The sequence below is a fragment of the Hypoxylon trugodes genome (genome assembly GCF_022578975.1).
Source record: "Hypoxylon trugodes strain CBS 135444 unplaced genomic scaffold F4822scaffold_5, whole genome shotgun sequence".
In the NCBI taxonomy this organism is placed as follows: Eukaryota; Fungi; Ascomycota; class Sordariomycetes; order Xylariales; family Hypoxylaceae; genus Hypoxylon; species Hypoxylon trugodes.
The window spans coordinates 174316-200080 of NW_026250020.1; the positions used below are offsets into that span (position 1 = coordinate 174316).

General features: G+C 47.9%; 10 protein-coding genes across 10 annotated transcripts; 7 read left to right on the forward strand and 3 right to left on the reverse strand.

Moving 5' to 3' along the window:
- Nucleotides 1–217: 217 nt before the first annotated feature.
- Nucleotides 218–1746, forward strand: F4822DRAFT_428828 (uncharacterized protein; the record flags this gene model as incomplete). Its single annotated transcript, XM_051460975.1, has 4 exons — nucleotides 218–335; nucleotides 452–541; nucleotides 612–794; nucleotides 869–1746. The coding sequence occupies 4 exons, from the start codon at nucleotides 218–220 to the stop codon at nucleotides 1744–1746; spliced, it is 1269 nt and encodes a 422-aa protein (XP_051313980.1).
- A 2110-nt stretch (nucleotides 1747–3856) lies between these two features.
- Nucleotides 3857–5236, forward strand: F4822DRAFT_428829 (uncharacterized protein; the record flags this gene model as incomplete). The annotated part of the gene is made up of 2 exons (XM_051460976.1): nucleotides 3857–4775; nucleotides 4848–5236. 2 exons carry the CDS (start codon nucleotides 3857–3859, stop codon nucleotides 5234–5236), a joined length of 1308 nt encoding a protein of 435 aa, XP_051313981.1.
- A 464-nt stretch (nucleotides 5237–5700) lies between these two features.
- F4822DRAFT_402140 (glycosyltransferase family 8 protein) lies at nucleotides 5701–7613 on the forward strand. The gene is made up of 2 exons (XM_051457996.1): nucleotides 5701–6577; nucleotides 6714–7613. The coding sequence occupies exons 1-2, from the start codon at nucleotides 6239–6241 to the stop codon at nucleotides 7356–7358; spliced, it is 984 nt and encodes a 327-aa protein (XP_051313982.1). The 5' UTR covers nucleotides 5701–6238; the 3' UTR covers nucleotides 7359–7613.
- F4822DRAFT_402142 (uncharacterized protein) lies at nucleotides 7592–9075 on the reverse strand. The gene is made up of 3 exons (XM_051457997.1): nucleotides 8618–9075; nucleotides 8313–8487; nucleotides 7592–8199 (listed from the first exon to the last, which is right to left on the reverse strand). Exons 1-3 carry the CDS (start codon nucleotides 8720–8722, stop codon nucleotides 7658–7660), a joined length of 822 nt encoding a protein of 273 aa, XP_051313983.1. The 5' UTR covers nucleotides 8723–9075; the 3' UTR covers nucleotides 7592–7657.
- A 143-nt stretch (nucleotides 9076–9218) lies between these two features.
- F4822DRAFT_402144 (uncharacterized protein) lies at nucleotides 9219–10771 on the forward strand. The gene has a single exon (XM_051457998.1). It carries the CDS (start codon nucleotides 9514–9516, stop codon nucleotides 10687–10689), a length of 1176 nt encoding a protein of 391 aa, XP_051313984.1. The 5' UTR covers nucleotides 9219–9513; the 3' UTR covers nucleotides 10690–10771.
- A 732-nt stretch (nucleotides 10772–11503) lies between these two features.
- Nucleotides 11504–13509, forward strand: F4822DRAFT_428833 (Scd6-like Sm domain-containing protein; the record flags this gene model as incomplete). Its single annotated transcript, XM_051460977.1, has 4 exons — nucleotides 11504–11520; nucleotides 11596–11631; nucleotides 11691–11934; nucleotides 12151–13509. The coding sequence occupies 4 exons, from the start codon at nucleotides 11504–11506 to the stop codon at nucleotides 13507–13509; spliced, it is 1656 nt and encodes a 551-aa protein (XP_051313985.1).
- A 583-nt stretch (nucleotides 13510–14092) lies between these two features.
- Nucleotides 14093–15823, reverse strand: F4822DRAFT_238589 (carbon-nitrogen hydrolase). Its single transcript, XM_051454256.1, has 5 exons — nucleotides 15615–15823; nucleotides 15379–15471; nucleotides 14656–15193; nucleotides 14262–14601; nucleotides 14093–14198 (listed from the first exon to the last, which is right to left on the reverse strand). Exons 1-5 carry the CDS (start codon nucleotides 15624–15626, stop codon nucleotides 14177–14179), a joined length of 1005 nt encoding a protein of 334 aa, XP_051313986.1. The 5' UTR covers nucleotides 15627–15823; the 3' UTR covers nucleotides 14093–14176.
- A 552-nt stretch (nucleotides 15824–16375) lies between these two features.
- Nucleotides 16376–19174, reverse strand: F4822DRAFT_238645 (uncharacterized protein). Its single transcript, XM_051454257.1, has 2 exons — nucleotides 17368–19174; nucleotides 16376–17305 (listed from the first exon to the last, which is right to left on the reverse strand). Exons 1-2 carry the CDS (start codon nucleotides 18626–18628, stop codon nucleotides 16650–16652), a joined length of 1917 nt encoding a protein of 638 aa, XP_051313987.1. The 5' UTR covers nucleotides 18629–19174; the 3' UTR covers nucleotides 16376–16649.
- A 118-nt stretch (nucleotides 19175–19292) lies between these two features.
- On the forward strand, nucleotides 19293–23369 carry F4822DRAFT_402151 (beta-lactamase-like protein). Its single transcript, XM_051457999.1, has 5 exons — nucleotides 19293–19809; nucleotides 19875–19972; nucleotides 20298–21429; nucleotides 21480–22131; nucleotides 22201–23369. The coding sequence occupies exons 1-5, from the start codon at nucleotides 19657–19659 to the stop codon at nucleotides 22665–22667; spliced, it is 2502 nt and encodes an 833-aa protein (XP_051313988.1). The 5' UTR covers nucleotides 19293–19656; the 3' UTR covers nucleotides 22668–23369.
- Nucleotides 23370–25765, forward strand: F4822DRAFT_402158 (uncharacterized protein). The gene is made up of 2 exons (XM_051458000.1): nucleotides 23370–24515; nucleotides 24570–25765. The coding sequence occupies exons 1-2, from the start codon at nucleotides 24026–24028 to the stop codon at nucleotides 25376–25378; spliced, it is 1299 nt and encodes a 432-aa protein (XP_051313989.1). The 5' UTR covers nucleotides 23370–24025; the 3' UTR covers nucleotides 25379–25765.

Here is a 25765-nt window from a genome sequence, read left to right on the forward strand (position 1 = left end):
CTCTCGCCAATCTTCACCACAGCTACTAGGCAAGGCAAAGGCGAATTCGAAGACATACCCACGAGGAATTCAAGATTAGGAACGCGATCTGCCTCAAACACTTCTTTTCCCACACTCGCTCGACACCGCGGCTCCCGGACGCCAGGTCCTACTACGACTCCAGCACACGCTTAGAGGACCACCATTGACTCCGCCGCCTACGGGAATGACCTCGAGGATGAGTTTCAACCGTGATAACGAGATGGGAGGCGCACACAATGGTTTCGGTTTTGAGTGCTCCCCTGCCAGCAGCAAGATGTCTGCGAAGGTTGAGAGAATGAGAGATCGTTGGGGTGGTATGTTTTAATTTCCTCTCTTCCTTGCGCCCATTTACCCTATTTCTCCACCATGGATTGGTATCAGAGCAAAGAGATAAGTATAATTCATTTATATGATGCTAACTAGTCTACAGCAGTCAAGCAGAGAACCTCGCCCATTATGTTCCCCCACGCTTGGCTCTTCTTCCTAGCGATCATCTTTATCGCCACTGGTGCTGTTGCTGGTAAGTTGGAATCTAATTCACTATAGTTAATAATTGAAGGGCTGGGCTAATACTTAATCCTTTTTCGAAGCTGGATGGTATGGCCTCGCGATTGAAACCATTCGTCACCAGTCATTGTCAACCACTTCAACCGTGTCTGCAACACGACAGCCCGCACAACCTAACCTGGAAGCTAGTGCTTTTCATATCACTAGCAGCGACTCACAATCGCTTATTACTACTCTGGAATCTGCTACAGTTACTACTGTGAAGAGTAAGTATTGCCCTTACGATTTATATGGATATAAATGTGAATGAGTAAGCCCCCTATGCTAACAAATTCCTTAGCAACGGCCATGCCATCTTACCTCGGCTCGAATGAGCTCATGCACCGTGGTGATGGAAATGGTTTGGAGACACCCCTGGCCAAAGATTATGTTACTACGCTCGTGATCACTACAGTTGTGCCTATTCTTCAATCCGATTCGAGCGTGAGCTCGAGTCCTACCTCGACCGTTCCTACGGCCCAGCCTACTACTGTGGTTGAAACCGAGCCCATAACCGTATCTACAACTGTCTATACAGACCCTACGACTACGGTGCCTCCTACATCTTCTATAGATTCTACATCGTCAGAATCATTTATCAGTACCATCGATGAGTCTGGAACTATGCATATTCCTTCGAGCATAGTCACGATTACATCCACGAGTACTACTACAGTCCCGGCTTCCACCAGTCTTTTGTACTGCCCCGTCGCTAGCCGTCCGAACATCTGGACCTTATGTTCTCCTCTCGGCACAGCAGTACCTTCCGCCAAAGCATCTTCAGCCGGGGTGGACTTTGGCTCGACGAACCCGTTCACCGTTATCCGCAAGATGCTCGTATACGTATGGGATGCCGTTATGGACTTGGTATTCGATTTCCTGGATAACGTAACACTGTACCCCGAGGATCCCGAACCGCCTCCGATCCAGATCTTAACGACTTCCCAGTTCAGCAAGTATAGTTGTGTTACTTCTGGCATGTGCGACTGCGAGGCTACGTATAAGGATCTGCTTCGCCGAGTCAATGAGGCGATTGGTCTCTTGCGCATTCAGCAGTATATGCTAGGCACTAACCGCGGCTGTCTGCTAGTAGAGCAGGAGAAGGGTATCAAGAAGGTTATGGAGGTCTTGGGAGGGGAGAAGAAGAAGGGGATGGAGAATAATTCTAACGCAACCTAAGTAGGGAGCGTGAAGGGGTTCTTGAATGTGTTGCTTGATGCGGGTGTTCATAAGACGAGTGATCGGTGGGTGCCCGCTTTTCGCAGAAGTAGGAGTTTTGCAGTGTACAGTTAAATGAAGGCTGGCTGAATAGTCCGAGATCAACAATGAGAATCACCCGCGGAGCACGGAGTTTCTATATACGCCACTGCATCATATGATATTGTTGTGAGAAGTGATTGGCTCATAAAGCAAGGCAAGTTGCCGCCTTTCCACCTGAACGTACTCCAATGCGGATCATTACGCGTAGGTGCGTGAGGCCTGATGAACCAATTACCTATTAGCATTCCCTATTATGCTTTTTTCCGCCCCCCATCTTATCATATCACCTTAGCCTAGCCTTCTGTTCATAAGCTCGTTATTAGTAACTGTATGTATGGCTGTTTGCCCCTGTTCACGGGACCTGTGTCTCCTTACTTCTGCTTGCTTTTGTTTATGCTTTTATCTGCTTAAGCGCCAGGAGCTATCGGCTTTGGCAGAATGGGTAGAGGGGACAGAAGAGCGTCAGTCCAAGTGCCGACCGTGCTGATAGTACGGACTTTTACTGTCTAAATAAAACTATGTAGAGGTGTCTTAGTAACACAGTATCCCACAGTATACGCCATACGATCGGCACATAGACTGACGCTATTCTGAGGGGACAGTCATCACAGTGGCAGCCCTAGCATCCCTAAGGAGGGCCTTGTATCCTGTCGTATGAAGCGCTAGCTTTCCATACACACCTGCTCTCTTCCCGGCAAGTCACTGTCCAACGTCCTACTCCCTATGCGAGAACTTTGTTCTCCCAAGTTTCTTTTATATTATTCGTTTGCATCATACTGTACGTCCCTTCGCTTTATTGACCCTAGCTCGTCTCCATTATGTGATTTTACGTCCTTTGCAACTAATACAGCTATGGAATAGACACGTGCAGTAGACATGGCAATAACTCTGTAATTACAGGAAAGTAGATTTATTAATGGCATGATGCGTACTTAAGACGTATAGTCGAAGGGCAAATGATGTATATAGAGCAGTTGATGAATGTATAAGGAAGTGTTAGATGGTCCCGTCGACGATATCCAATCAGCTCGTAAGTATAAACCCTAAAGTACATGTACGCCGTGTAACACCACCGTTCAAGACAGGCCCAACTGCCACCAAAGGCACTTATAACAACATAATCCCACCAGCGTAACCCAAGATAGACGCTAGTCCGGCTAACGTGCCTCTTCTCCTTACTATCCTCCCCTACTTCTTATTACTAGCCGCGCGGACTTCGGCTTCGTGGCAAGAAGCACATTGTCCACCCGGCATATAATACTCGTTATGTGTAGAGCATCGAAGTACATGGCCTTACCTCACGCATCGGGTAGAGCAGGCTTTTTTGCAAGTAGGACTGTTATAGAATTAGCACGCATTTTAATCGTATTGGGGTTGGCAAGGTTACCAATGGTGACCCATAATGACGATGGTTTTGCGTTGGGGTGGTTTAGGACAAGAGATGATATAGACTTCAAGGTATATACATGATATATAGCGTTTGATTCTTCTGTTTTCAGTCTTGCGTACAAACCTCAAGAAAACGAGCTCCTGATGCGTGTGAGAACGGGTATTTTATATCCAAACTGAGTAGTATAGACCAGTAGAGCCCAGTGCTAATTCCGCCAATAGCCATATGTAAATACTAGGTTGAGGGGATGTCGACCGGGATCAGCGCCGGTTGGCCTTCTATATTGACCGCATGCGTGGATTTTGGAGTGATTGTGACGAGCGATTGGATGTGAATTTTCAATCGGTTTGCCAGAACGGCTCCAACATACATAAGATTGCTTGAGAGCCTCGTACGAGAAGTGATGTTATAACATGTGGAAGAAGTTGACCTAGCCTTAGAATCCGGATAAGCGCGTTTGAGAATTAATGTAATACAAACGTTGGGGCCACTCTTAGGCGCCTACACAATTTAGTCAGCGCATAATCTGATTGCCTTGTTCGATTTCGTGCATACGCAGGTACTCATCAGGATTTCTTCCCGTAACTTTTTCCCTAACTCTACTCCCCTTCAATTTATTGCTATCCCCCTTTACACGAAATGGCGCAACAGCGTTCGCCCTCGCCAGATTCCAACGGGGATGATGAAAATGCGGAATTATTTTCAGCAATCCTATCGACAGTTGACATGGAACAGCTGCCTATTATTGGCAGCACCATATTACGGGAACAGAAATTGCAGGCTACAAAAACGACGCCCTCTGTTGGCAAGCCTATATATGGCTCCTACCATGTGCTCTTCCCGCTGATATTCGATGATGACCTTCGCTGGCTGGTAAAGATACCTATCAATGGCACGGCAAGCAATTGGGATGAATTGTCTGCATCATCCCTAGCCTCCGAGGCAAAGACGATGCGCCTCCTGAAACGAGACACCACCATTCCTCTGCCTGATGTCTTAGATTTCTCGTCCACTACGGAGAATACTCTCCGATGTCCGTATATCGTTATGTCTTTTATATCCGGAATCCCTTTATATAACGTCTGGTTTGGACATCGCCTCAATGGTGTGAATCCTGATACCACACACGCACGCCGAAACCGCGCCCTCCAAGGTATCGCTTCGGCCATGGCGCAGCTGGACAAGTTTTCATTCCAAAGCGGTGGCTGCCCTCTCTTTGGGAGTGATGGGAACTTGTCAGGAGTCGGGCCGATGCGACAAGTCGACCAGCAGGCTATGCTAGATAGATGGTTTATCCATCAAGATCCGAGCGATGACCCCATATATACTGAATTCCCGACATCCAGCGACCCTAAGGCATATTGCACTTTCATGCTCGACAAGCATCCGGAACAGGACCCCATTCCCAAGGGCATTGAGATGCTCCTGCGCCAACTGATTCGCTGGATCCCCGAGCCCAGTGGAATGGATCCTTTCGTTTTGGCCCACCCGGATTTCGACATACAGAATTTTATCGTATCCGAAGATGGGGAGCTCCGAGGAATTATAGACTGGGATGGTATCGCCGCCCTGCCTTGCACTCTAGGCAATGAGTGATATCCCGGATGGCTTACACGCGACTGGGACCCAGCTATGTATGGATATGTTGAATCTGTGGAAGATGGAGTGGAACCGGAAGGGGTTTGGGAAGATTCGCCGGAGTGCCTTGCGTCCTACCGCGGCGTTTATAGTACCATGATAGCAAATCATCGTAGGGGCACGGCCTTAGATACCAAACTCGACCTCTGCCGTATATCACTCATCACGGAAAATTTAGCTATTGCGGCGCAAGATCCTCGGTGTCGGAACCCTGTACTACGCAAGATGTTGGACGAAATATGGGCTGCCGCAGGACGAGATGAGGAGAAGCCGGATTTAACGAGCCTGGCCGAGACGTTTGCCGAAGATAAGGTGGAAAGCGTGGTGATGGATATACTTAAAACGGGGTTTAACACTCTGATATCGAAGGAAGGCCTATGATTACATAGGCAATATAACTTTCCTGGCGAATTCAATCAATAGGCGTAGACGACGCGCCGTCATGCTGGCATTTGTGCACTTTGTCGTAGGCTACATAGGCTAACGGCCAACAGTACACAAAAGAGAGACTCACTTGAGTCGTATTTAATGTTACCTTATGAATGAAAACCCAATTTCAAATGTCGCTTCGGTTTTTTTTTTCAAATTACTTTATGTTGATTTCTTAGACTTGCCTTTTTAAACTGGAAGAAATTGAAACTTTTTCAAAAGGAAAGAAGACGAGGGAAAAAAAGCCTCGGCTCGGCTTGCTTCGGAGCTCCGAAATATGTACTTTTCTTCCCTCGATTTTATCCCGGGAACCAATGGCGGGGCAATTTCCCACCACGCCTGCACGCCCGCTACCTAGGTACGGCGTATAGGTATTATCCTTTCGATGGCGTCAGAGACTAAGGTAAGGGTCGAAGCCGATCTATCTATTTCTTTTAAGTTTAGCTTTACTCTTAGTTCTTATCATACTCAATCTAAGTATATTCTAACTTTCCATGGCGTACCTTTTCTTACTTCTTCCCGCCCTAATCTATGAATTGAGTACCCGGCTAAGTTATATAAGGTACAATAATGATGTGATAGATGAAGAACCCGATCCAACTTAAAGGTCCCCTTTTTTTTATATTATTAATCCTCTTCTCCCGCAATCTACTAATCCCATGGAGGTAAGATAGATAGATACCTACATATATATATGCAGGCTATGACTTTGCGCGAACGCGATTTGCTGTTCCGAATCGGTGTATATATACGGTAAGACAAACTACGTATATGTACTCGGTGAGATATGATATAGTCGTAGTACAAGTACATGCTTTTTTATTTTTACTCTTCTCCTCTATCTCCTCTTTGTACACGCGTTCCCCCTCTTCGATATTCCCTCGCTCTATATATCCTCATATTTTCTCTGAATTACTATAACAGAAACGAAAGGGAAATTGAACAATAGATAAGATGGCGAGCAACGGAGTAAAGAACGGCGTCAAGAATGGTGATGCCGGAGAAGACGGGTGGTACGACCCGACTAAGATCTGGACTACACTATTGACAAACCGCGGCTATTTCGGTGGTCTGTTAGTTCTTCATCACTCCTTACGCCGCCATCGGAGCAAGTACCGGCTTGTGGTCATGGTCACACGCGCCGTTGAGGACGATACCGAATACATGGAAGCCTTTGCTGCTGCCGGCATTCCCACGATTGTCGTCGATAAGATCGAGCCTGCACCTCGTGATGGCAAGATTAATAAGGGTACTTGGGAGAAGCTAGCTCCTTGGTCTTTCACGCAATATAAGGTATGTAATCATCATATGCGCTTAGGTCACGTTACCTACGATATAGGACTATTTCTCATATTTTTATTATTCACCCCTTTCGTCTCCCCTATTGAATTCATAGAATGGGCGTTAATATGAGCTTGGAATATTGTAGCGCGTGGTCCTCCTTGACAGCGACCAGATCATCTTGAAAAACATCGACGATATGATGGACGTCGAGATTCCCGACGGCTGGATCGCAAGCACGCACGCCTGCACATGCAACCCGCGCAAGTTGCCTCATTACAGCAAAGACTGGGTTCCCGCAAACTGCGCCTTCACAGCCGCCAACCAGGAGACAGGGCAACCAGCCGCTATCACACCTCAGAGTCCTAACAACCACCATCTACTCAACAGTGGCACAGTAATCCTAGAGCCGTCAAAACAACAGTACGATGATCTGATTCATGCCATGAACACGCACCCCGACGTGCCGAACATGATCTTCTTCGACCAGGACCTTCTCGCCATCGTGTACCGCGGAAAATGGAAGCCCATTCCGTACTACTACAATGCGCTGAAACCGATGCGCGATTGCCATTCTGGACTTTGGAAAGATAGCGATGTGAGGATTTTGCATTATATCTTGAATAAGCCATGGAAGAGCCGCGCGTATGATGCGAATGATACGATTGAATCTACGCATAAATTATGGTGGGATGAGTATGCGCAGGTTGAGAAGGAGTGGACGGGGAGTGGGGATGGGAAGAAAAGAGAGTTGTGGAAGAATGTGGTTGTTCCTGTCGTTGCGCAGGAATAATTTTCTTTGTGAATTTCTTCGTTTCCTTATGGAGAGGATCTTGTGATGGCGGGAGGGAGTGATTTGTATACCATATAAGTTTACGGCATAGCGGAGATATCCAACTATGTTTGGACCTTTGGGCATTTAGGAGGGTGGGCGGTTGGGATGAGATTTTATGAGTATACTGCACGCAGGATAGAGTATTATGAGCATTAACTACAGTCCGTGGCGGATGGTGCCACGTTATTGAGTTTGACGTATTGTTTACTTGAATGCTTCGCAATGCTTTTTGATCTACCTCATGCTACTAGACTAAGTTACTCCCTAATTTTCGCCTCACTCTTCAACGGCCTCTGTCCGAAAATTGTACTTCCCACTCTCACCTCACCACTACCTGCAACAATAGCGCCCTCGAAATCCTCACTCATACCCATGCTAAGCTCCAACTCTAACTTTCCATCCTTGCCAAATTCCGACCCCAACTCCTTGACTATGAGATCCCGCTGTTCCCGTAAACACAAGAAATCCTCATTCTCATTCTCCGGCGTCGTAGCCACGCTTCGCGCAATCGCACCGATAGTCATTAGACCCAAGAGATGTAAGTTAGGCGCCGTGAGCACGGCGCGACATAGAGCTACGGTGGCGGCGCCTGGTTCGCAGCCGGACTTGGAGGATTCGCCGGACGTATTGACTTGGATGTGAATGTTGAGTTTCTCGGGGGTGGGTTCAGAGGGGGATGAAGATGAGAAGGAGGATATGAATTCGCCTCGGTATTTATCGAGGAGTTGGACTTTCTTCTCGGTGTCTACGCTCGAGACACACCAAAGGTTGGGGACTTTGGCTAGGTTCTTGCAGTGCCCTGGAATTGTGTTAGCTTGGTGGGCTGGGAGTTTGGTGGTATATCTCCAGTGTAGGCATATGAGTGGGGGTTGGCTATCTTCTGCCCTTGTGAAACTAGAAAAGGTGCCTTACCAGACTGCAGGCCACCGATGAAATGCCATTTTACACTCCGTGGTAATATTTCAGCCTTTTGGATTAATTCCTGGGCATAATTCTCGCCAAAGTGCAGTTGGGGCGGCGAGGTCTGCTGCATCAATGCCAGTATGTCATTGGCCGGCTTCAGCTTCGAGACAGCGACTAGGCGTACCTAAAGTGAACAAGTTATTAATCAAGCCAAATTCATAGTTGCGTTCAAATGGGATTAGGCGGCATTTCATAATATGTCACCATGGATGAATGATTCGTTGGCGGGTAAACCGGTGAAAGAGGTGGCTTACATCTCGACCACTAGCGACAGCGGTGATGCGCTCGCGTACGCTTTTAATCTGCGATACTAAAGCGGCAGCTCTTTGAGGATCGATTTTCATTTCTGTATCCGTCATTGTAGAGCCATGAATAGTTATTATGAGTTTTGCATGGAAGTTGTAAGCAAGATATCGATATGGATCTAAGGAAGTAAAAGGGTGAATAGGTATTGACTTATAACGCTGACTTAGAAACTCGATTGCCTAAGAGAGAAACCTAAAGAATATGGAATTTATGTACACGCGACACAGTGTATAAACTGTATACAAAGGAGAATGGCATACAGTATAGTTTAGGTATAATATTAGAGGGTTGTATATGAAATTGAGGATGAATTTTCTATAACTTGACCATCGAATACACTATTATTTGAGTAGAATTGATGTGAAAGTAATAATATTGAAGACGATAGTAAAATGCTGAGTACTGTATTATTACTTGGGTGGTGACCATCACACTATAGGCAAAGGTACATGTACCTTTATCCCGCTAGATACGATATATTAAGCGCAGGGATCCCTTGATTCATTAGATTTATTCTATTTGCTGCGACAAGTTCCAATATGCATGCAAGCTAGAATATGGTTCCATCTCTGATCTAGTAGGAGATTTTTCGCACATGGCAGTTCTAAGGTTCGACGCTACTGAGCAGCATCGGCTAGATATCGATAAGATAATAACATAGAATTTCAAGCTCACTGGCCCTTGGAGGCTCGCAAGCAATACAAGTTTGGAACTTTCGATAATTAATCTCTTCCACCTATTTACCTCCGTCAAATTTTTCAAGGGTCTCAAATTCCATTCGCAAAACACTGCAGTTCGTATAAATCACAAATTGAGCTTTCGGAACTATTCGCGTCATGTTATCATGGCTGATCCGTTATTAACGTCACTTTGTACCATCTGCCATATCCAAGCCCCCAAATACAAATGCCCCCGATGCGGAACACGGACATGTTCCCTAATATGTGTAACGAAACACAAAAAATGGTCATCCTGTAATGGAGAGCGCGATCCGACTGTCTACATACCACGAGAGAAACTAAAGACGGATGCTGGTATCGACCACGATTACAATTTCCTAACGAAGATCGAGAGGACCGTGGAGCGAACCGAGAAGATACTGAGGGAAGAGAAGGAGATACTACCGCAGGACGACAACGGACCGCGACCACCACCGAACAAGAGACAACGCATTCATAAGGGTCGGAGTAGGGGAAGAGTCACTTTCGAGGAAAACTCGCGAAAATGGGATCGAAACTCAATACAACGAATGCGCCAGCTAGGAGTCAATGTCTCATCTCTCCCCTACGGTATGACTAGGTCGAAAGAAAATAAGACGAGCTGGAATAAACGCACGAGGACCATGAATTGGCAAATCGAATGGCTTGTGTGGAAATCTGTCACATCCGAACAAGCCAGCACACCGAATCCCTTAAGAATCCTGCATAAAATATTGGATGAAGTGCCTTTGTGCGTTGGTTTTGCGGAGAGCGAAGAATTTTACCGTCAAAGACAGCTGAGCGACCAAGAACGCGCACAGGAGAAGAAACAAAAGTCCCTGGAAGGAAGGAGAAAGATTTCTGGAGGCGGTCAAGACATGACCATAACAGCTTGGAATGGCGTGGAATACGTAATGCAGGACCCGGATACGGCAGCATGGAACAGTACGATCGCACGTTCGCACGCAGCCGAGGGTGCAAAGGATAAATACCGATTCTTCTTCCTAAAACCGCGAACACCCTCGCGAGAATTGCAGAAACTCGTGCCCCTGCAGCCAACAGACAGCCTGGCTACTATCTTACCTGGCCTTGATATAGTTGAATTTCCGACTATTTGCGTATTGCCAGCTGGTTCCACGGAAGTCCCCGACGGTTACACCATAGAGGAAAGACCTAAGAAGTCGAAAAAACGACAAACTGGCGGCCTTGTCGAATATTCAAGTGAGGAGGAAGAGGGTCAAGCTGAGGATGGAGATTCCGATGAGCAAGACGATGATACCACAAGTAGTTCAGGATCAGATATATCTGACATGTCTACCTAATTAACTAATTAATATATAGGCCAATGCGTGAATATCGTAAGCCGATCTATTCGCGAAAAATGATGGTCCAATATCTATAACATATTTCTATGATTATTTGGAAGCCCTTAGGTTCTAATATGAGCGACTCATGAGGTGACACGGTCATATATATATTAGTAGCGATAACGTGTAGTTGGTAGGTGTTATACCCCACAACTTGCGCAAACACATTCGTCGCCTAATTTGTTAGGTACCTACCTAGGTACGTAGTCTGGTAGTTTGGATGGAGCCAGAAAACTATAAATCCATGTGTCTGCGTAATTAACATTCCGGATCGTGACTTCCTTCTTTCTTTTCACACCTGACTCACATACATATTGTACCTACCTAGGTACAGTAGGAAAGAGCTCTAGAAAACTTAGGTACAAACTTTCAGGCGATCCAAGTCTACTGCCTAGGTACGCTGGGCGCCTAGAATTGGCGGGTGTGACTGTGGCTTAGCACTCTACCACAGTGGAAATTAGCACACTACCTAGTAAACTGTAAAATACGTTATCTTGGTACGTTGTGGGTCCGGGGCTGGTGCTGACCTGCTGCCAGTTCGTCGAATTTTTTAGCTTTCTACTTTCACATCGGAAATTCAGCCTCTCTTTTCTTTTCCCACTTTCACTTCCCAAACCCTCAAAAACCTACATTCTCTAAACCAACAACAATTTACTCCTCTTCTCAATTTACAACCTCCAAAAAAAATAGTACTTCTTTCTCCTTTATTTACTACCTCTATTGTACTCACTCTTTTCTCTTGCGCGTATCGCGCGAATCTTCCGACATCATGTCTGAATTTCTAGGGTACGTACTTCACTGTCGTCAACTCCTCTCCAGCTCAGCTTGTCGGCGATTCAATTACTAACACGTCAATCATAGCTCTCGCATATCCCTCATCTCCAAGAGCGATATTCGGTACGATTATCTCCTCGAATACTAATATCTACGGCGAATTCCTGATCTAACATTGATAGATACTCTGGAGTATTGCACGAGATCAATTCGGAAGAGTCGACCGTCTCCCTAGAGAATGTTAGATCCTTCGGCACCGAAGGACGAAAGGGTAATCCTGATGAGGAGATAGCACCTTCTGATCAGGTCTACGAGTACATCGTCTTTCGGGGTAGCGATGTAAAGGATCTGCGAATTGAGCAAGCTCCTGTCCCTCCCAAGGAGAACCAACCCCCCAAGGTTCCCGATGACCCTGCGATCGTTGGAGTAAGTTGCTCATTCCTCTATTATCGTATTACACCGCGTCCAATTTATATGACGAAACATTTCGGATGTAAACCTAAATTCGACTGAATGCGCAAAACAACACCATGTTGATATTTCCGTTGCCTTCCTTCTGATCCATCATGGACTTAAACTTTATTGAAAAACACGAGATCATCATTTCGTAAACCTCGATGCTAACCACGTGTTCTTTTCTAGGCTCGCACCCGTCCTGCCCCCCTTGCGGGCGCTATCCCTCCCGGTCCTGGAGCTCCAGGTTACGGCCAGAGCCCATACCAACCCAACCCGTTTTACCCCCCTCCTCCCGGACAATGGGGACGTGGCGGCCCGGGCCCTGGCCCCGCTCAAGGCTTTCACGGGATGCCGTACCCGCCTCCTCCTGGTTGGTTCCCTCCTGGCCAAGGCTTTCCTGCTGGTGGACCTGGAGGTCCTGGTCCGTGGAACAGCTTTGGTTACCCACCGGGTCCCGGTCCTCAAGGACAACACCTGGGCGCTCCTGGTGCACCTCCCCAAGTTAGTCGAGGCACACCGCAGCAAGACAGTAAGCCGGCTCCCATCGGTGCCGGTGTCGACAAACAAAAACTGGTTGGTAATCCCCCGGTAGAATTGCCTTCTACGGAACCTAAGTCAGTTGGACAGCAACCTCCTCAGCCTGCCCCGACGAGTGCAGCCGCACCGACCCCGCCGGTTGAATCGAAGCCGACTGTAGCAGAAGTCAAGGCTACTGCGGAATCGCTATCGAACGCGAACGCAGCTGCGAACAACGTTGCTGACAAGAAGGCTATCCCTACCGGCCCCAAGAGCAACCGAGTCACCCCTGCTGTCCCGATTCCGAATGCTATCATCTCTAGGTCTGGCCCTCAAGTTACTGCAGCGGCTGCTTCGATCAAGCCTGTGGGAGACCACGCAAATGGACAGTCGGGCATATTAGGCAAAGATGCTACCCAGGCCGCTAAGGCTGCTGTCGCCGCTGCGATGGCTAAATTGGAGGATAACCCTCGTGTTGCCGAAGCCTCTACCCAACCGATTGGCAACATGGATAACCTTACTAAGAAGGTAAACGAGATGAGGATGACCGCTCCCAGAAATGGCACCAATGGTAGAGGACGTGGCCGAGGAGGTCGTCCCGGCGGACAACCGAAGGTTAATGTACCCGATTCTGATTTCGATTTCGCGGCTGGAAATGCCAAGTTCAACAAGCAAGACCTTGTGAAGGAAGCCATCGCTGGTTCTCCCCAGGTCGAGCCTGTGGCAGAGCCCGCGCAGGTCGATGATACCGCTGCACTTCCCGTGGCCTATAACAAGACCAGGTCGTTCTTTGACAATATCTCTAGTGAAGCAAAGGACCGAGCTGAGAACGGCGGTCAGAAGCCGGGTGGTCGTGAGTGGCGCGGCGAGGAGCAGCGCAAGAATATGGAGACGTTTGGCCAAGGAAGTGTTGATGGTGGCTACCGTGGTGGTTACCGAGGCCGTGGCCGAGGCGGACGTGGCAATCGGGGCCGTGGATATGGTGGCCGAGGACGAGGGACTGGATACCGCCAGGCAGCAGCTCAATAATTCTCATTATTGGGTAGATAAGCGGACGTATCCGCATTGTCACCAGATCATAATATGGTCTGCAGAGCCGGCATATATTCTTTCCGAGACTCCATCACCAACTCGCTCCCCGACACACAATATTGATTTTCAGTGTATTAATACGGCAATTGCATTACCCCGATTTTTCTTTTCCACCATGAGGAATTTGGTGGATACTCGTGGTTTTGCCATGCTTTAGAGCCCAATGGGTGTTGTTTTAGTTGAGAGGCTCTAGCAACGGCGTAAGGATGGGTTGACCAGGGATGGTATTATTCTTGCATTCACATCACGAGCATGATTCCATGATTTACTTTGAGATGAGAAAAAAAAAAGGTAGTTTAAGGTCAGGTTATACCAGCTTAAACGAAGGGAAGGATCATGCGAGAGGCGTTGATATACGAGTGGCTCTTGAGATACCACAGTTCAGAAAGGGACACCAACATGGAATGCAAAAAGGGGGACTTGATATTTGTAGATGAATGGGTTCTCTAAGTCAGTACATAGACGAGAACTGCATCGGAAATACAAAACCATCAAGTCTATTTCTATTTTAATACGTATCTTGTGGCTTGACAATATTTAACAGCAGTATTACTAATGTTTTCCTAGCTATGTTCTTTGATTCACGCCTTTTTATTGAGAAGTTTTATACTTCATTATATACGTCGCTAGAAGCAGTCAGTACAATCAACGCAAGAGGTGTCGGACAGGAGGAAATGAAAATAACTAACGTTCTGCGCACCAGCGGCATCCTCTTCCTCACGCCTTCCCATTCGTCAAGGTCAATATCTACGATTCCTAACTCTCCCACAGCACCCTCTTCAGCGTCATACTCCTCTCCCTTTGGTTTTTTATCGTCTTTGATGACGCCTTTTAGTGTTAACAAGACTCGCCCCCAGGGATCGATTACCATGCTTCGCCCGTAACTGACACGGGGTGAGAGACCCGGGTTATGTCGTCCTACTTGTGCGGATGCGATGACGTAGGATTGTGTTTCGATTGCGCGGGCGCGGAGGAGGGTTTCCCAGTGTGCGAGGCCGGTTGGGATTGTGAATGCTGAGGGGTATAGGACTAGTGAGGAGGGTTAGTAGTCGATGAATTGAGTATGGGTTTGGTGATACGTACGGATTTGTGCGGGAGATGGGTATACTTTTGATGTAGTTAGGCGTAAAGCGGCTTCGGGGAAACGCAGGTCGAAACATATTAAACTGCCTAAACGACCTACGGGGGAGTCGATTGGTGGTGTGAAGCTGGATCCTGCTTGTGTTGTGGTGGATTCGCGGAGGGAGGCGTCGGGGTAGTCGAAGAGGTGGAGTTTATTGTATAAGGCGGATTCGTCTAGGACGCCGTCGGGCCGGATGTAGATTGTGCGGTTGTATAGCTTGATTTTAGGCTCGTCTCCTTCGCCTTTCTTGTCAATCACGCTGGCGATAGTATCCGGATCCTCGGATTGTGCGATGGAAGATAGGACTGAGTTAATAGTAGAAGTAGACGGCTTCACAACAACGGGAACGTGGATGCCGACGTGGACGGCGAGTTTATGCTTTGCTGCGGCGGACCGTAGGCCGGCTACGAAGGGTGAAGTTGCGACTGGTTTGGCGAGGGAGAAGGATTCTTGTGTTGATGTGCTGATGTAGTCTGATGCTTCCGGGAGGAAGAGGACCTAATACTTGATTAGTTGACGAACTAGTGATTATTTAGAAACTAACTGTCATGAAGATATGATGATCCCCAGACTCTATGGAATGATCCAGACGACTAATATATATTGCTCAATTCACCCTTCACTTAATAGACCTTCATTCATAAAGCAAGGAATAATATAGGGTCTAGTTATAGTTAACGTACTTTCGCGCCTACAGCCGCAGCTTGGCCTACGAGCTTAACACATTGCTCGAGATTATGCGCTACCGAATTCGATGAGCAAATTTGCCCTATTGCCTATGGTCAACCGAATCAGCGATGTATAATTTGCGACCAACTCATAAGAGACATATCCATCTATATAACTTAACATCATTCCTATCTAACTAATCCTTTCCCCTCATAGTACTTGTGAAAGAAGGGTTGTGGTGCGACCTTACAGCTTTAGCCATTGTAGAAGCTAGTATAGGTATCTAGGTAGGTATAATATAGAAGGATAGCGTGATTAAGAGCCTTGACGTAATTAATAGTCCGACAATCTATCAATCTAGGATGCTAAGTAACCGTAAAATCAAGCTCCGGGCCGAGAGGGGAAAGAGAGATCGGAAAATAAAGCGGATCAAACCATACGGATGTATCTTGACGTGATGTCTAAGTATAGTTGCAGGAAAGAACCATCCCATTCTAAGAAACAACTCCCGTCCCCACTTTCACCCGACGTTGTGCGAGGGCGGGCGGCCGAAGCCGAAGCCGAAACTGAAACTATATCATCGGATAATGAATTTATGGAATTTATGGACAGATAAGTACACATATACATATTAACACCATAGGTTATTATAAGCAGAATCTTAACTGCAATCGTGTAATTGATTGATTCCTTACACGTCTTTTTTACTAGCCATTCATGTGGAGGTCTAGCTACCATAGAGCTGTAGCTACATAAACTCAATGTAGAGAAATACCTGCGATCGAGCTTCTGGTCTTATCTAATTGCCACTGCTGTTGCTATTATAGCTCTTAAATGTCTCTCTTAGAGACTGAGCAAATGAACAGACAGAAAACAATTGCTAGAAGACTTCGGTCCCGACCTCGCACATGGGCTTCTCATCTTTCTTCTTGACGAACTCACTAAACGAGGCCTATTTCCTCATTCCACGTCCAACTCTCCCTCCTTCCGTCTCGTTCGGCTACTCCTCCTCCCACACGAACATTAAGTCGTAGGGAGGTATAATACCAGAAAATGCAAAGCCAACCGTTACCTCCCTATGCCCTCTTGATTTCAACGCCTGGCTGTAAAACGTAGAAAAATAATAATGTATACTGAATACAACGCAGGGAGCCTTAAAAAGGTAGACTCCTCCACTCCTGCCGACTATTTCGCCTCATCGTTTAGGTCGGATTTTGGTTAAGTTGGCTTAGGACAGGTCAACCGTTCCTTACGGGATCAAGTCCTCTTAGCCACTCGTCTGCTGCTACTTCGATCTTTCTACCGTAGCCTTGGCAGACTTGTCTAGAATTTCGTAAATGTGTTGCAAGGACTTCTGATCGAAACCTCGCTCCTCGAGGACAACCACCCAATCACGGAGTTGGATGTTCTTCCCCTTGTCGGAATCCTCGCGGAATTGTCCGAGCTGTGTAACACCAGCTTTAGTGAGGGGGCCTCGGGAAGCCTTATTACTAGTAGTAGCTGCAGCACCTGGTGTGCCCGGTGCGCCCCCAGCTTGGGCTCGAGGTGTGCTTGTTCCACTGGCGGCGCCCCCCGTCATCCACGAATATTTCTTTTTCTTGCCGCCCGCAAAAAGACCCAGTGTTTGATTCACTGTGGTACTACTCGCCTCTGCCAATTTGGCCGCCTTCTTGGACTCTTTCTTCGTAGGTGGTTTAACTTCACCTGAATCCGGTGCTATTGATCCTGGCGTACCCGGGGCTACGGACCCAGCTCGCGATGAATCACCACCTTCTTTGCTGTCAGTAGGCTTTTCCAGCCGTTTTAGTCGCTTTCTCAAGCGAGCTTCCTCCGCGTTTCGCGCATCCTTTCCAGATGCTGCTAGAGCTTCTACCATGAAGTTGGATGGAGAAACATCCGAGACTGGTGTCGGAAGTCCATTGCTAATCTCATCCACCGGACCTAGAAAATCCTGTTAGCTATATCAAACGAAAACATAATTTTTAGGATCGAAGGCTCCATACGTTTGAGTGGGTTTGTGCGGGGGCTAACCGCGCTCTCCGCACCCGTCCGCGTGCCATCGGGTTGGACTCCATTCGCTGTAGTCGACTTCGGGGCGGCCGCATCTTCCCATTCTTGAGGTACTACTCCATGTGCGGTCTTCTGCCGTGCAGTAGCAATCTTATTGGCATCATTAAGCAGTTCACGCAAATGCTGTTTCGTACTTATCGAGAGCAGCGCAAGCTGGTCAACTAAGAAAGAGTCCGTGGGAATGAACGACCCAAGAGTTTGGATCATTGTACCATCCGGCCCTGGCTTGGATATGACCTTGATTTCAGGTTTGGGGAAGTCGACGGGGTTCACCATTCTGCCCGAGTAAGGCGTCTTTGTGTCAGGTTTTAAGTCCAAGTGGAGGCCCAGACCAAACTTCTGAGCCACATCCTGAACTCGTTTATGTACCGTGCCGGGCTGTAATAAGAAGTGGCCAATCTCCTGACTTCTAGTCCGTGCAAGACGTGCTGCCGCTTCGTTCCATGTTCGATCTGCAGTCTCCACCGCCAGTTCTTCTTGAGTCTGCGCGTCGGTATGTTGAGCAGGTTGATTAGCCGGACCAGCTCCATAGAAAGAATCTCGTCCAGCGGGAGGATAATTCGGGTATCCGCGGTTGTCCAAGTTGTTCATGTATTCTGCTTCTTCATCCAAGTCGATGCCAGTACCCAAAAGCATATCATTCATATCGTAGGTTTCAGCCGACTTAGCCGCAGCTTTCGAGCCTGGTTTCGACCCGTCATTGAAGGAAACCATTGGGTTTAGCGCTGGCGGCCCCATGTTTGTGATAATCGGCTGAGCTGGGGGTGCGATAGGAGTCGGAGCGGGAGAAGGAACCGGTGCGAGTTTGGCGTTCAAGTAAGACGGATGAGAGGCGTTCGGTGTGGGCGGCTGAGGCGACGGTATCGGTGTCGTCGATACGGGAGTTGGCATCGTGAGGGACATTCCAACCGACTGGGCTCGACCGTTCGTCTGTTGATACGGAGTGTTATAGGTACCCGGGTGAACTTGATTGTTAATTGGATGGGGAACGGGTGAAGGTATGTGATTCGGAGTAGGGATGGGCGTAGTAGCTCCTGGACTAGGGGCATAATTGGAATATGATGGTGAACCTGGATTTGATACAGGACCGGGTGACAATTTCGCTCGTTTGTTTGGGGGAAGTTGATAGGGACCATTGGGAGAGTGTTGTTGAGGTGAGAACTGCCTCGGAGGCATAGCGGGTTGGTGCGACATGATGAACGACGGTAGGTACTACTAGTTTCCTATAGGCGAATGCGCAGATGGTTCCTTACGAGGAGTGGTGGACGTGGGAGGTGCTTGAGTTGCGAAAAACGAAGCGCAGGCATAGAGCCTGTCACGTAGCTAGTCTAAACCCATCCGATGGCGCGCTATATTTTCGTCGCGGTAGGTATTAAATTGATGGTTGTAAGGCGACGAGAATGCGACAGGATATTCGGTTATTAAGAGAGGCTATCCGGTGTCGCGGTCCGGGTTGGTTGTTGGGGTTGAGGATTGAGAGGTGATGTTTTTTTAGGTTGAATGAGGAGGCGATCTCCCTTTCTGAGTGCACTTCAGCAGCAACGAAAAAGCTCCTGCCTTCTCCCCCATTGCCCCATTGGAAAGATTTCGTGTCGCACGGCGCACAGACCCCACTTGCTTCTCTCCCTTTGACGTGAAAGGGCGGAAAGGGTAAACTAACTTAAACTTGGTCTAAGCGTTTTAGGGTCCGGATCAATTAGCAACCGTTCCATCCATCAGCCTCAATTTGAAACTTTCCACAGGTACACGACGCGCTAATCTCAATTAATTCTTATCGATTAAGTACCTCCGCCTCTTACCTAATCTACTCGCTAAATTGCTTGTCGCGCATGCCTACATGTACATAGCAGTTACCCACAGAGGTACCTACCTAGGTACGTTATGTACATCCATACCACCTACCAGCGCGCAACTTTGTATGGGCAACAACCTCCACTTCTAAACTTCTAAGCTTCTAAACCTTTATTCTCTATTTTACATCTTTCATAATAATCAACCTTAATACCATTCAATCTACCGTCGCATATGAAGGCATTCACATACTAATCGAATAAATTGGCGCTTCCTCGCCGATTACTCCTTTCCGAAGCGCTTTCTTCATTGCGCTGACGGGTTTGAGCGCATTCCTTCCTCGATCGATTCCCAGTCATCATTACTATTGTCCCATAATCTGCCAATAGTTACGAATTTCGACGCGCCAATACTTGCGCTTCCAAATAGCCATGGCTTCCAAGCGCAAGGCTTCCGCAATGGCTTCGACTGTCGATGAGGAGCCGGTAGACCCATCTGACGAGCTGATGTTCCTTTGTTTGGGAGGTGGAAACGAGGTCGGTAGATCGTGCCATATCATACAATACAAGGGGAAAACGGTTATGGTAAGCCAGTGTTCCAACACTCTCCCTCCTGGCTAGGGCCAAACTGACAACTATCTGATGTACAGCTCGACGCCGGCCAGCACCCCGCCTACGATGGCCTTGCCGCTCTCCCTTTCTTCGATGACTTCGATCTAAGCACTGTCGACGTCCTTCTAATCAGCCAGTAAGTTTTCCTCCTTACTTTGTCATATAGCGCGACAGTAGATGATCAAAGGCGTCGTACCTGTTGGGTGGAAGGGAATATTCCCCTATGTCCTATATAAAAGCCATGATCGTTGATTCTTGCCATCGTATTGCGCAAACCTGATTTCGGATATCTACAATATTGTCCTTATATACCCATCTATCAATAAAAGTTATTTCTCAATTACCCAACCGGTAGCACCCTTTGATCGTCGTGACGCCTATTCCAATAGATCACCACCTCTAGTCCTTAGCCCTTCTATTCTATGTACATAAAATCTCAGAAAAATGCTAATATTGTAAAGTTTCCACATCGACCACGCTGCGTCTCTTCCCTACGTGCTAGCGAAGACCAATTTCAGAGGCAGGGTGTTCATGACACATCCGACAAAAGCTATCTACAAATGGCTCATCCAAGACAGCGTTCGAGTTGGAAATACGTCCTCGAATCCCACGTCTCAGCCTGTGTACACGGAGCAAGACCATCTTAACACATTTCCTCAGATCGAGGCCATCGACTACCATACAACACATACTATCTCCTCTATCCGTATCACTCCTTACCCCGCTGGCCACGTGCTAGGCGCTGCGATGTTCTTGATAGAAATCGCGGGTTTGAACATATTCTTTACGGGCGACTATTCTCGAGAACAAGACAGACATCTTGTTTCAGCGGAAGTGCCTAGAGGTATAAAGGTTGACGTTCTTATTACGGAATCTACGTATGGAGTATCAACTCACGTGCCAAGACTGGAGAGGGAGCAAGCTCTAATGAAGTCAATTACCGGTATTCTCAACCGAGGAGGCCGCGTTTTGATGCCTGTGTTCGCCCTGGGTCGAGCCCAGGAATTGTTACTAATTTTGGACGAATACTGGGACAAGCACACAGAATTCCAGAAGATACCCATTTACTACGCCAGTAACCTCGCGCGGAAGTGTATGGTTGTATATCAGACTTACGTCGGAGCCATGAACGACAACATCAAACGTCTCTTCCGGGAACGAATGGCCGAAGCGGAAGCTGCGGGAGATGGTGCAGGTAAAGGAGGACCATGGGATTTCAAGTATATTCGGTCATTGAAGAACCTAGATAGATTCGACGACGTCGGTGGTTGTGTTATGCTTGCGAGTCCTGGTATGTTGCAAAATGGAGTTAGCAGAGAATTGCTAGAGAGGTGGGCCCCGAACGAGAAGAATGGTGTTATCATTACAGGTTACAGCGTTGAGGGTACCATGGCGAAACATATCGTTCAAGAACCCGACCAAATCCAGGCAGTCATGTCGAGGAACGTCCACGCCGTAAGGAGAGCGCCGGGCGGAGAAAATGAGAAGGTGATGATACCTCGGAGGTGCAGCGTCGCTGAATATTCCTTTGCAGCGCACGTTGATGGGCAAGAGAATAGAGAGTTCATTGAGGAAGTGGCAGCTCCCGTCGTGGTAAGTTATTTCTCTTGTTACCTATGCCATTCCTTTACTAACTTGAATAGATCTTAGTGCATGGCGAGCAGCACAATATGATGCGGCTCAAATCAAAGCTACTTTCGATGAATTCAGGAAAGATAGAGAAAGATAAAGTTAAAGTGTACAGCCCTAGAAACTGCGAGGAACTACGGATAGGATTCAAAACCGATAAAGTAGCTAAGGTGGTCGGCAAATTAGCATCGATTCCCCCTCCGAAACAGTTACCCTCGCCCGACGATCAAACTCCTGAGCTTGTGGCAGGCGTCATTGTCCAGAACGACTTCAAAATGTCTTTAATGGACCCGGAAGATTTAAGAGAATATGCAGGCTTGACTACTTCTATGATTGCCTGCAGACAAAGATTTACGTTAAGCGCGGCTGGTATTGACCTTATCAAATGGGCTCTAGAGGGAACTTTCGGTAGTATCGAAGAGCTCCCAGAGACCAAGAACCGAAAGGAGAACGATGAGACCAATGGGGATGGCAAGATGACTGACGTCGATGAGGAAGTCGCCCAACTTGTTGCGGCATATTTGGTCATGGGTTGTGTTACTGTGAGATATCGCAGCAACGGTGAGGTAGAGTTAGAATGGGAGGGTAATATGCTCAACGACGGCATTGCTGACGCTGTAATGGCTGTCCTACTATCCGTCGAGAGCAGTCCTGCAGCCGTTAAGCGTAAGAGATCACCCTTTTTTCAGCCTAACCAAATTTATTTGCTTTTTCCTTGCTGACACATCTTTATAGGATCGGCGAGCAAGCACTCTCATTCGCATGAGCTACCGGCTCGCAACCCCCACGCCAAGCTCAACCCGCAGGAACGATTGGAGCGCCTCTTCCTCTTCCTGGAGGCACAGTTTGGTGCCGACGCCCTGTCACCCGTCGCTACCCCGAAGTTACCGCCTCTAGTTAAGGACAAGAAGCCGAAGAAATCGGAAGACGACGACGATGATGCCGCTTCGGATGCATCTATGGAGCTATCCGACGACGGCGAGGAAGAAGAACGATTGCTTCAACTGAGACAACAGACCGAACTTGAGAGATTGCACAAAATCGGAATTCCCGTCCCCGGTGTGGCTATCAAGGTAGATAAGATGGTGGCTACGATCTGGTTGGAGGATCTGGAGGTAGAGTGCAGCCAAAAAGCATTTGCAGACCGAGTCAAGGCTGTGGTGGAAAGGGCAATTGAAGTTACGGCCCCCCTTTGGGGTTAAGATCGTTCCCCGAGTGAACGGCGAACGATATAAAAGGGGTGGCTGGGGGTCATGCATGTATTATCGATGCGTTCAGGAGTTCTGCCGGTTGGATGTTTTGGGGAAGTCCGGATCGGGTTGTTATCAGATTCAAAGGTAGGCTATCGGAAAGGCGCGCCTTACAATCTGATGATCTAGAGGAGGCTCTGCGAGGCTCGTGCCTCTGATTACAGCGGTGAAAGCATTGTTTAGATATCAAATAACAATCCCTCGGTGGTCAGATAGTCACTCAGCTAGCTACCTACCTACCTACCTATCTCCTAAGTAGTTAGTATCTCCGAGGACTTAAGCTATACACAAAAGTAATACGCCGAACTCCGCGAAACTCCGCCATGTACTTCTCGATCACGAGTCTAGCAAATGAAATAAGTGCCGGAACGTCTATAAGCCTTATGAATCTGTTGTCATCTAGCACCGCCAATAGCAAATAGCTATAACCATGGTTACAGTGACTATAGAATCTTCAATCGATCGATAGAAGTTATCTACCCATATAGGGGGAGCAGTAAGGTACATAAGTACACCTTGGTATAAGCCTTATGCATATGCATAAGGTGGATTATTCCCAGTCTGGTTATACATGCATATTTTGTGCATTTTAATTAATGTTCCAGGCCGCCACCAATAAACTGCTTGGGGTGCCTTTTAGCCAATCACATGGCGTTTGTTCCTTAACCAGGTACCTAAAGCTGCTGTGACTCCGCCCCAAGGCTGAGCTGCTGAAATCTGCCTCACTCCTCGCCTTCTTACCCGCCTTGGTAAATCGTAAAACACCACAACTAAGATATGACCAGTTCCATGGGACAGGGTGGCTGAGCCTCTAGTAGCCGCAATCGGCGTTTCTCGTCACACTACCGTGTCAGTTCTTTTGGAATCTATCATGTTGCCGCCGAAACTCATTATATCAAAAACGAGGTAGGCATGGAGAAGCAGCCCTCGTGCACAGGCTAGGCAGACAAGGCAGAGTATAAGGCTACATCGAAGTTACCACAACGGTTCAATGTCAGTCATGATGCGGGCATCATGGGGATATATAATGTAAGGAGGATAAGTCAATTTGGGGATGTGGATATTAGTTCGAAATAACAAAGAAGGAAACCCAGTCAACACCAAGCAAAGACGGTCATTCTTCAATTGCTACGCCTTCCAACTACTCCATATTTGAGTTAGACATGGTCTTAGGCCTATAGCCCCAAAGCAATCACCCGAAGAAACAAACAAATCAGTTTAACCGAATCGACAGAGTTTCTGACTACTCATGCGGCTTGTCGAAGTATAACTATATCTTAGCTGGGAAACAATCAACAGAGTTTATAAATATGCCATATATCCTCAACACTCCTTCCTGCGCGACTCCTTTAGGATTCGGTGCCACTTCGCAGTCACCTTCTGCATCATCCTTTTCATCATCGCCTTCGTCCTACTCATCAAATTTCTCACCGTTTAAAACCCCTAGTTGCACCGGTCAATGCCGCTACACCGAATGCACTCATCAACTTCGATATCAACAACAGCAGAGTTTCAGAAATACAATGGGGAATAATCCGTTCGATAACGACTTATCTGCTCGGACGTCTCAACTCCATCTAAGTCCAGAGGATCAAACAAGGGGGTCCTCTACACGAAGTAGCCGTTCACCTTCCGGCTTCTCGCTCCGCAGAACTCTTAGTGGACGGAGCCGTGACGGCGAGACTGGCGGCGAACGTCACAGCCGAGCCTCGATTATCAGTAGCATGTTTTCCGGGCGCTCGCAACGGCCCGAGAGCCCACCCCCGCCCTATTCGCCCAGAGCTTCTGGGCCAGCTCCTGGTAAGTTTTCCTAACTCATCCATATACAGAACTACTTACTAACTAACATTTTAGTGCGGGAACCAGCCCTTCCTCCCGTTCCCCCCTCGGTACCCCCGAAAAACGCCTCGGTAGCGGACGACCAGTATGCATTTCTGAAAGAGTTTAACACCATCTTTTTGATTGACGACTCGTTGTCCATGAAAGCCGAGCAGCGGTGGAGCGAGACCCAAGCGGCTGTTGCTGCTATCCTGCCTATCTGCACTGAGCACGATGAGGACGGTGTAGATGTGTACTTCCTCAACCACCGAACCAACGACAAGGGTGACCCCTCGCGAGGCGCTGTCGGCACTGGCTACCGCGGTGTGCGTGACGCACGCACTATCCAGAACCTCTTTAACCGAGTTGTTCGGCCGTCCCTAGCTACGCCAACGGGATTACGCCTAGACCACATCCTCCGCGCGTATCTATCACACTACGAAACCGTAGTCCGTAAGTCGGGTGGTGACGTATACGCCGCGCGACCAATCAACATCATCGTAATCACCGACGGCCAGCCCACGGATGAGCCCAGCGAGATCATAACCGCGGCAGCTAGAAGACTCGATGCGATGCGCGCCCCACCCCACCAAATCGGCGTGCAATTCTTCCAAGTCGGTCGAGACCCAGGCGCCACGCAATCCCTTCGAGAACTCGACGATGAGCTGTGCCACCGAGAAGGCATACGGGATATGGTCGATACTGCGACGTTTAATGGTGCGACGAAGGCCGATCAGCCCACGCTCACGGCGGATGGAATCTTGAAGGTGGTGCTTGGCGCTGTCAAGAGAAAGTTGGATCGTAAGGTCCTGGTTAGAGTTGATGGACCCTCTCGTTATAACTGATTTTTTTTATGCTTATGGATGGGGATACGCGAAAAGAATAGGGAATACACATTAGACTGGGGCGGCTTACTTGATATTTAAACGAAAAGAAACGGAAAGGTTAAGGATTCGGTCGGTCGCGAATTCCATTCAATGATACCCATCGGCTTCGTTGGCGTTTGGCGGATGGCGGATGGGTATCAAGAAATTTTATGGAGAGATCATACTCTACACTTGTATTATTAGTTTCCTCCCCTCATTTCATATTTGGGTCAGCACAGTCAGCGATACCTACAGAGATTGAGTAAATCCGGGGGTTAGAGAAAAGTAGTGTCACACTACATCTAGCAAATTAGCAAAAATAGTAGCGGGTCTCGGGCCTGAAATTAACAATACCTTCTTTACAAA

Coding starts and splice junctions, on each gene's coding strand:
- F4822DRAFT_402158 (XM_051458000.1), top strand. CDS start 24,026: ATGCCATATATCCTCAACACTCCTTCCTGCGCGACTCCTTTAGGATTC. Junction 24,516..24,569: donor AGCTTCTGGGCCAGCTCCTG/GTAAGTTTTCCT, acceptor CTAACATTTTAG/TGCGGGAACCAGCCCTTCCT.
- F4822DRAFT_402142 (XM_051457997.1), bottom strand. CDS start 8,722: ATGACGGATACAGAAATGAAAATCGATCCTCAAAGAGCTGCCGCTTTA. Junction 8,488..8,617: donor CTGTCGCTAGTGGTCGAGAT/GTAAGCCACCTC, acceptor TGTTCACTTTAG/GTACGCCTAGTCGCTGTCTC. Junction 8,200..8,312: donor CATCGGTGGCCTGCAGTCTG/GTAAGGCACCTT, acceptor ACACAATTCCAG/GGCACTGCAAGAACCTAGCC.
- F4822DRAFT_402151 (XM_051457999.1), top strand. CDS start 19,657: ATGGCTTCCAAGCGCAAGGCTTCCGCAATGGCTTCGACTGTCGATGAG. Junction 19,810..19,874: donor ACAAGGGGAAAACGGTTATG/GTAAGCCAGTGT, acceptor TCTGATGTACAG/CTCGACGCCGGCCAGCACCC. Junction 19,973..20,297: donor GACGTCCTTCTAATCAGCCA/GTAAGTTTTCCT, acceptor AATATTGTAAAG/TTTCCACATCGACCACGCTG.
- F4822DRAFT_238645 (XM_051454257.1), bottom strand. CDS start 18,628: ATGTCGCACCAACCCGCTATGCCTCCGAGGCAGTTCTCACCTCAACAA. Junction 17,306..17,367: donor CCGCACAAACCCACTCAAAC/GTATGGAGCCTT, acceptor AGGATTTTCTAG/GTCCGGTGGATGAGATTAGC.
- F4822DRAFT_238589 (XM_051454256.1), bottom strand. Junction 14,602..14,655: donor CCCATCTCCCGCACAAATCC/GTACGTATCACC, acceptor CCTCCTCACTAG/TCCTATACCCCTCAGCATTC. Junction 14,199..14,261: donor ATGCCGCTGGTGCGCAGAAC/GTTAGTTATTTT, acceptor GACTGCTTCTAG/CGACGTATATAATGAAGTAT.
- F4822DRAFT_402140 (XM_051457996.1), top strand. CDS start 6,239: ATGGCGAGCAACGGAGTAAAGAACGGCGTCAAGAATGGTGATGCCGGA. Junction 6,578..6,713: donor GGTCTTTCACGCAATATAAG/GTATGTAATCAT, acceptor GGAATATTGTAG/CGCGTGGTCCTCCTTGACAG.
- F4822DRAFT_402144 (XM_051457998.1), top strand. CDS start 9,514: ATGGCTGATCCGTTATTAACGTCACTTTGTACCATCTGCCATATCCAA.